Source organism: Alligator sinensis, unplaced genomic scaffold (genome assembly GCF_000455745.1).
Source record: "Alligator sinensis unplaced genomic scaffold, ASM45574v1 scaffold1143_1, whole genome shotgun sequence".
Classification (NCBI taxonomy): domain Eukaryota; kingdom Metazoa; phylum Chordata; order Crocodylia; family Alligatoridae; genus Alligator; species Alligator sinensis.
Genome location: NW_005842947.1, coordinates 201,168 through 208,920, shown reverse-complemented (window position 1 = coordinate 208,920; position 7,753 = coordinate 201,168). Strand labels below are relative to the sequence as shown.

The 7,753-nt window shown below is 40.2% G+C and overlaps 1 protein-coding gene across 1 annotated transcript in view; it reads right to left on the bottom strand.

Annotated features, from left to right (window-relative positions):
- Positions 1–462: 462 nt before the first annotated feature.
- IMPA2 (inositol monophosphatase 2) overlaps positions 463–7,753 on the bottom strand; it is a 28,505-nt gene continuing 21,214 nt past the window's right edge. The window contains exon 8 of the mRNA XM_006036343.2: positions 463–5,225. Within this exon, the coding sequence (XP_006036405.1) occupies positions 5,110–5,225 (116 nt within the window). The 3' untranslated portion in view covers positions 463–5,109. The remainder of the gene's footprint in view (positions 5,226–7,753) is intronic.

Genomic DNA, 7,753 nt, shown 5'->3' with positions numbered 1-7,753 from the left:
AGACTGCTGCAGTGGGTAGAGGGCGCAGGGAACTTTCAGGGCTGCTTTTGCAGCCCAGCTGGCACAAGGGGTAGTGTTCCCAGATACCAATTGGCTGGGCCCCAGAAGCTTCTGAGAGCAAGTAGCCCTGGGCTACTTGCCAGGGCAACTTTTTGTACTGCTGGGGCCAGGACAGGGAAGATTTTTATACCGCTGGAGACAGCACAGATGCTGGCCCCAGGCTCTAGCTCCCCCTGGCTGCAGATCCGGGAGGAGCCACGCAGGGTTATTTTGCCCGAAGTGGCACAATTTGCTCCTCAACAAAGTGCATGTCTAAGCATGTGCACTGATACAAAAAGCCCTGGCTCAAATTTGCACCACTTCTATTTGAGCTGCTGCAAGCGCATGGCTGTGACCATAAGCTATAATCAGATTCTTTCCATCAGCAACAGTCTGTGACAGAACAAGATCTACCAGCTTCGATCCAGCAGAGGGTCATTCTTTTATTTTCTACATTCAGGCAACAGAAAAACAGCTAAAAACGTTGTGCTTTATACATTGTTCCAAAACAATTTCTGGGAAGAGACAAAGCATAAGAAGCTGCAACCCACCAAAGAACATTTTAAAAACATGTCAGATGACCACAATACCTGTAATAAGCCGAGAACCCATTCCAGTTAAATTTTCATTAGCAACTTTGGTTGGAAGAGCTCATTGTTTGTAAAATTTACAGGGAGGCAAAGCTGTGGAGTATTTCCAATACAGAAGAGGATCAGATTATTATAGAGAAAGAATTAGATAACCTTATGGAGTTGAGTAAGAGAAATTGTATGAAGTGTAAAAGTCAAAACTACAGAGTCATGCACTTAAGAACTAATACTTTTTCCATTAGATGGTGACTTGCTCACAGAAAATGAGCATGACCTGTGGTGCAATCATGAAAAAGATTAATGCAACACTAGTGTATACTACGTGGGGTATTTTTAGTAGAGACAGGGAAGTATGAGTAGCACTGTCTCTGAGATTCACTGTAGAGCTTGTTTTTTCATAGGGTGCTTTGTGGCTGCTGCATGTGAGAGGGGTTAAAATGAATAGTTTTGTGGCTACTTGGGCCACAGGGCTGTCTGTGAATGCCAGGAACGTGGCTGCATGGACTGGGAGGCTTGTTCTAGTTCCACATTCCTAAGTTCTTGTAAAAAACCAAACCCAATTTTTTTTCCCTTCCACTCCAATGACAGCATGCAAGAATATGACTCCAAAATATATCAGAGATGTCTCTGACTCTTATTCTCTTCTGCCCTTTCCATCAACATTCCTCCAGGCGCTACCATGGGAAAAACGCCAATGCAGGTTTTAACACCCTGGATAGGGAACAGCTTTTCTGAACAGTTAAGCATTTGTTTTTTTCCTTTTGTATTTAAATACTATCTCTGCTTCATAAACTAGCCTTCAAATAATATAAAAAGGCTGAAGCATGATTTAAAACTATCCAAAGTACACAAAATGGACTGTAAACTTTCACATCTTAATTTTGTTAAAAATGAAAAACTACATATTTTACAAGTGCTGGAAAATTAGTTAAAAGCTTGATATTATTTAAGCAAAAATAGCTAAACGTTTAAAGATTTGACTCACATACAGTATTAGGTTAAAGCTTACACTGGAAAGTTGACAAGGAAAATTTATAGAAAACAAAGGTTTAGCTAGCAAGCATGAGAAGATGGAAGGGAAGGACAAAATCTGGGACAGGATTTATCTCTAAGAACTTAACGGATAAAACTATTTTCAATAAAAAATGTGGGACTACCCCTGGTCAGTCTCACTAAAACTATGACCATCTGCTCCTTCCTCTGACATCAGTGGGAGTTTGAGGCACTCATCAATTGCGCTCACCAAAGAAACAGGTGAATCTCAAACTGGATTTGTGGATGTTCCCCCCTCCTTAGTTAATCCCCACCTCCACAAAGCATCTGTTTCAGCAAAGCACTTGCATGTGTCATTGAACTCAACAGGACAGGTTCTCTGGTTTATTTAGTAAGGTCACCCTGCATTGCAAGTGTTGGGGAGTTCAAATAGACTGGCCAGAGGTTCTCTATGCATGGAAGCTATGCTGAGGGGAAGCTTGCCGAGGGTGGAGAGATGTCTACACCAGCTGTCCATCTACCAGAAAAGGAAAAAAAGCAGCTTATCTGGGGAGAGTGCAGAGATGGGAGGGGGCATGAGGAAGCCCAGCTCTGCTACACTTGATCCTCTGCTAGTGTAAGTTACATTACAGGGCTTATGTGAATGACGGAAGTTAGAGTAGGTGCCTGGAGATTCAGCCCTCTCCTTAAATCTCTCATTACCCTGGATCTGACCTGTGCTTGGATGGAATGAAAACTAAGCCAATGAAACCATGTTTATTCATTACTTGTATTATTGTAGTACATATATACCTAGTCATGAACTGAACAACACTGTATTAGGCACTCTACAAACACCAAATAAAATACAGTTCCTGTTCCAAAGAGCTTACAATCTAAATGTAAAATAAAAGACAGGAGATAGAAGCAGACCAGGGAGTACAAGGAAATAATACGGTCATGGAGCTAGGCAATACATCAGTGTGCTTAAATGTTCTGCTGAATCAGAGACCTAAATTTTGGCTATTGTTCAGTCAGTGTGTGCATCTACATGAGATGCTTAATACGCAGAAGACTAGTTCTACACAGCATTAGTGTGGCTGGCAAAACAGTACTAATGCACAGTAGGCTCAGTCTAATTCACATTAACGTCACAAAAAAGTGTTCATCTGCGCTAACGAGCAGTTGTGCTGATTAGTTATAGTGCATTAAGCTTAGTACCTGTTATTACAGGTACTAAACTTCATGTGTTGTAATTATGACACATTAATGAATGTGTAGATGTGCCCAGTATTTTGCATTTCTCATTTAAAAATACAACATATAAGTTATAATGAAAAAAAATCCCCAAACATTTTTCACAGTAGAAAAAAAACATGCAAGACTACTATTTTTCATACTGTATTCTTTAGTTGTGTATGCAAAGTGGGTAATTATGCATAGGCATTTATCTACAGTCCACACATGCAATTTAGAAACATAAGCTTTGGCCCATTTGGGTTTGTGGGCTTATGGGGTTTGTGGATTTATTTTGTATTATTTCAGAAAGGTTTTTAACTTGAATCTGAGCAACATAAAAGCTAGAAGTAAATCCCCATATTTAATCTCAAATAGTTTTCTGGACGCTACAGTATAAGTAATCTAGTAGTGCCATTTTATCACTGAGATTACACATTTTAAAAAAATAATCTAAATAGAAACCTTGGTAAAATGAACACAACTGTTGAACATAAAACCAGAGTTGCACAGATTTCCTGTGCTTTTAGATTTATTAAATTAATTTTACATGATTTCTAGCCATTCAGAAAAGGTGGCTACAATTGTATATGTGAAATGTCCTCTCTGTATTTACAATTATGTTTTTGCAAGCATAGCTTAGGCACCTATTTTTAATAATTGGCCTTTATGGATGAAACACTGTAGTTCCTACTCCAGCAAAACATCCACTGAGGTCAACACTTTCTTGACACAGAACTCTGTCAGGCTACCATACTACTATGTACAGTACTTACTACTGTGAATAGACCCATTGGCGTCAGCCCTTCTGGTAGTAAGCACTTTGCCTAGAAATCACAATTACTTAGTCTTTGCAGGACTGAGATCTTACTAAAGGTCAAATAAGGACTGTCAGATTTGGGCCTAAATGGTTGACATGAATCATAAACTGGAGCTGGTTGAACAATGTGAAAAAAAATAACTGATGAAATGTTTTCCCTGTTTTCACCAGATTTTATTACTAACCATTTTGGTTAATAAACACAGTAGAAGTAACGGATACTCTTCCCTGAGAAGAATATCTAAAATCAGCCTTTTTATTTTTCTCCACTATATAAAATCACTGTAAACTTCCGAGAGAGAGAGAGAGAGAGAGAGAGAGAGAGAGAGTGAGCATGCACGCACACAAACACTACCCTGCCAATATGGATATATAATTTTAACATAGTTAGAAAAGAGTAATGTCACTTTATATTGCATTAAGTACTGCTGAACAAGGCTATTATAGGCACATATTTTTACTATTTGTTTCATATTACAGTTCTAAAGCTCATTTACCTGAGATCTGTGTTTTGTAAAAATAAAGTTTTATTTTTAACTCCATATGTTACAAAAGACTTGCTTCCAACCCTACGCATGTGAAACCGTGACTTAATTCTGAAACAGATATTACATGTGATCATATAAAAAAGTTACCACTGAAATAAATGCATATTGAAAAGGATTGTTAACCTTAGAGGTTTAAAACATCTCTTTTTTCCCCCACACCTCTTCATTGCAATAAATTTTTAAAAAATAATTTGACCCAGAAAATCTGTGCAGAAAGCTTGCTCTCACAATCATAGGTGCCGACTCCATGGGTGCTCTGGGTCTCAAGCACTCAGCAAACAAAACTAGCAGGTGCTCAGCACTCATGAGCCATGGTCAAGACATTAAAAAAATAAACAAAACATGCTTTACCAGAAGCAGCAGCATGTTACTTCAACCCAGCTCTGCAGTGCCTGTAAAGACTGGGTGCTTCAGCAGTGCTTTTTGGCGCTTTTAGCAAAAACCAATTCCATTATTAGATAAAAGTGCCAAAAAAGCCCCATTAAAGTGCCTGACCTTTACAGGTGCTGCAGAGCCGAGTTGAAGTAATGTGTGCTGAGTTTACATTAAAGCACATTTTTTGGGGGGGGTGGGGGTTTCTGCCTGCAAGCACCCACTGGAAAAAAACAAAGTTAGTGCCTAAGTCAGGCGTGGGCAATTATTTTGAGTGGAGGGATGCTTACTGAGTTTTGGCAAGCCATCGAGGGCTGCATGACAGGCAGCCAGGGACATATAAATATTAATTGTCTAAATATTTTAGGGGCCCCGCGGGCTGGATAGAATGGCCTGGTGGGCCGCATCCGCATTTCGCCCACCTGTGGCCTAAGCTCACAACCATATTCCCTCTAAGTTGTCCATCCTGGAAAAAAATTACATAGTTCAGAAAACCAGATTTCACTTTACTATTCACAGTATTTCATTTTGGTCAGTTCTCATCATCCCGTCTGTAGTCAATAGTCTGTATTTCCTGAGCTACAAACATGGCCATCTCTTTAGTACCTGCAGCAATCACTCGACATGACATGAGATCCAGAGGTCCCCCTGAGAATAAAATGGAAAAGAAGAATAACATTTAGATATAAAGGCAATATATGCTTTACTGTCCTCTGTTGTAGTTAGATAAATTTAAAAAAAATACAGTTTTACACACAGTATGTTTAGGGAAATCCAATTAAGATCTTACAAGCAAAATATTGAATTTTGGAAATCCTAGACCCAGCAGCAAAGCATGCAACATAAACAAGGTGCATTTGGATTTATTTGATATGTGACAAAAAATACAACATATTTCTCCGTGCTTTCTTAAAGATGAAATGCCCAACTGGCAAAACTATAGAAAGTAAGAAATAAAATAAGCAACAGTACAACCGGTATTGGGCGTAAAACATATCCTTCACCTGACACCTTTTTTTTTTAAGTATGTATCTTTCCAGGCTCCTCCCCTGGATAGGGGAAGCTTAGAACACAGGTCTGTGGCTCAGCTCTTAAGGTTAACACATTACAATTTCCTAACCAAAAAAACCCCAAACCTTAATTTTTTCAGTTCATCTGAGTGACTATTTGTGGGTAGTTGTACCTCAGCATCTTCATACTGTTTTCTCATCCTCTGTCCCAATACAGTAATATTGCACTAAAACCTCTCAGGCCTGGCCCACTTTCACCTAGACATAGGCTACCAGTCATATCACAATTATGCACTTCTGATTTAGGGATTTCCCAGGGGAGAGGTGCTGTATAAACAGTCATCCCTCTGTCTTTGAGAAACAATTTTGAAGTAAACAAGATACCATATTTTCTTGCATTACAAAACACCCCCAAATAAGTTACACACCTTGTTTTTGAAAGGCAGAATGAAGAAAAAAATCAAAGTAATGGCTGCATAGAGCAGGGACAGAGCCTAATGATCAGTCAGCTTACCTTCCCTTTCCTGCTTAACTAAAAGCTGAAACCCTAGCTTCTCCTGAAGACTGGTCTCCATGGGTGGATCTATGATTTTGAAAAGAACTAAAGTCTCCAGGGCTGTAAAATAGGAGAAGACTAGGAGCAGTTAGCAGCTAGTAAAACTGCTGAAACTGGTTGATTAGTGGAACATCAAGACCATTGCAAAGGAGAGATGATGGTCAACACCTGTGGAGTGAAGAACAATGAGCTGTGGGAACTGACTTCCACAGTTGCCTGGATAGTAATGCCACTGCTGCTGCCTAGTGGAGCAGGAAGCAAATCAGGGTGCTTCTATCCAGAACAGAAAAAAAACAACCATTCCTGCTTAAGACATCCACCCTAATTTTGGGGGTCTAATTTTTGGAGAAAAGGTGTGTGTTGCATGTGAATAAATACAGCATGCTAAAATTCCTAAACAGACTCAAGCAAGGTCAGAGGCCTCTTGGGAATACAGAATTATCAGCAAGAGAGAGACAGACAGACAGACAGTTCTGAGAATGTAAAGGACTTTTGGCAGAATTCTATTTCACTTAGTGGACGGTCAAAGTACAACTTGCGACAACTCTTGAGTTACCTAACTGAAGTGCAGAAGTGATTCTATTAGCCCCTCGGGTGCATGTAAGAATGAGAAGACACCTGTAAGGGTGATCCTGTTCCTGGACGCTAGAGGGTCTCACCTCTCCCATTCAGAGTCAAACCAATCACTACATTTGGGATCAGGAAGGAATTTTACCCCATGGTCAGATTGGTACAGACTGTGAGTGTTTTTGTCTTCCTCTGTAGTGGGGGGCATTGCCATCTTCCTTGGATCTCAAGCATATTTTGGCAACTCTTGCAGTAGCAGGCCATTGGCCACTGTTGTTTCCCTGATTTATCGTGCTAAGTTAAGGTGCTACATAATTGACTGTATAGTTTTACTAATGTTAGGAAATGGATTTATATAGCATGGTTTGGATAGGGATTGATCCTCTCTGGTGGGGTGGGGGAGAGGGAGGTGGACAAGATGACCTCTGAAAGTCCAGCCCTACTTTACTATAATTCTATAATAGAGGTACTTAAGGTGGAATTCTATTTCCCTTTGTGCATCTAAATGGCAATTTTCTAGCCATGTGCCCAGCTGTTTTTGGCCCTGGCTTTACTTTGTGAACGTATAAGCTTCTGCACACAGAATGCCCATGCTCAGTAAAACTATACACTGCCCTGGCATGTATGCAACTACATACATGCATACCTGAGCACAAGTCCTGGAAAAATGACAGAAGTGGGGAGGGAGGAGGAAGACAGTCCTCCCATATGTTAGAATATTTACAAAGCTGTCCTTTTGCAAAGGTGCCAGCATTTACCTCTCCTCTACTCTGCCACAGATTCAGCAAATCACACCTGGCGGAACTGTGCCAGACCATAAATCCCTCCACACAGCCAGATCATCTCCCACTCAACCCAGCACCTCCTTGTGCAATGAATTACATTACAGATAAGAGTAGTCATCCAGGATACTGTTGTAAGCCACTCAAAAGCTAAGAACAGAGCCAGACACTATGCTCTCTTTCTAAGAATTCAATCTGTCTATACAAGGAGTAATTGTAGAAGACTGACACAACCAGGGATACCCTGGTTTTTGTGACTCT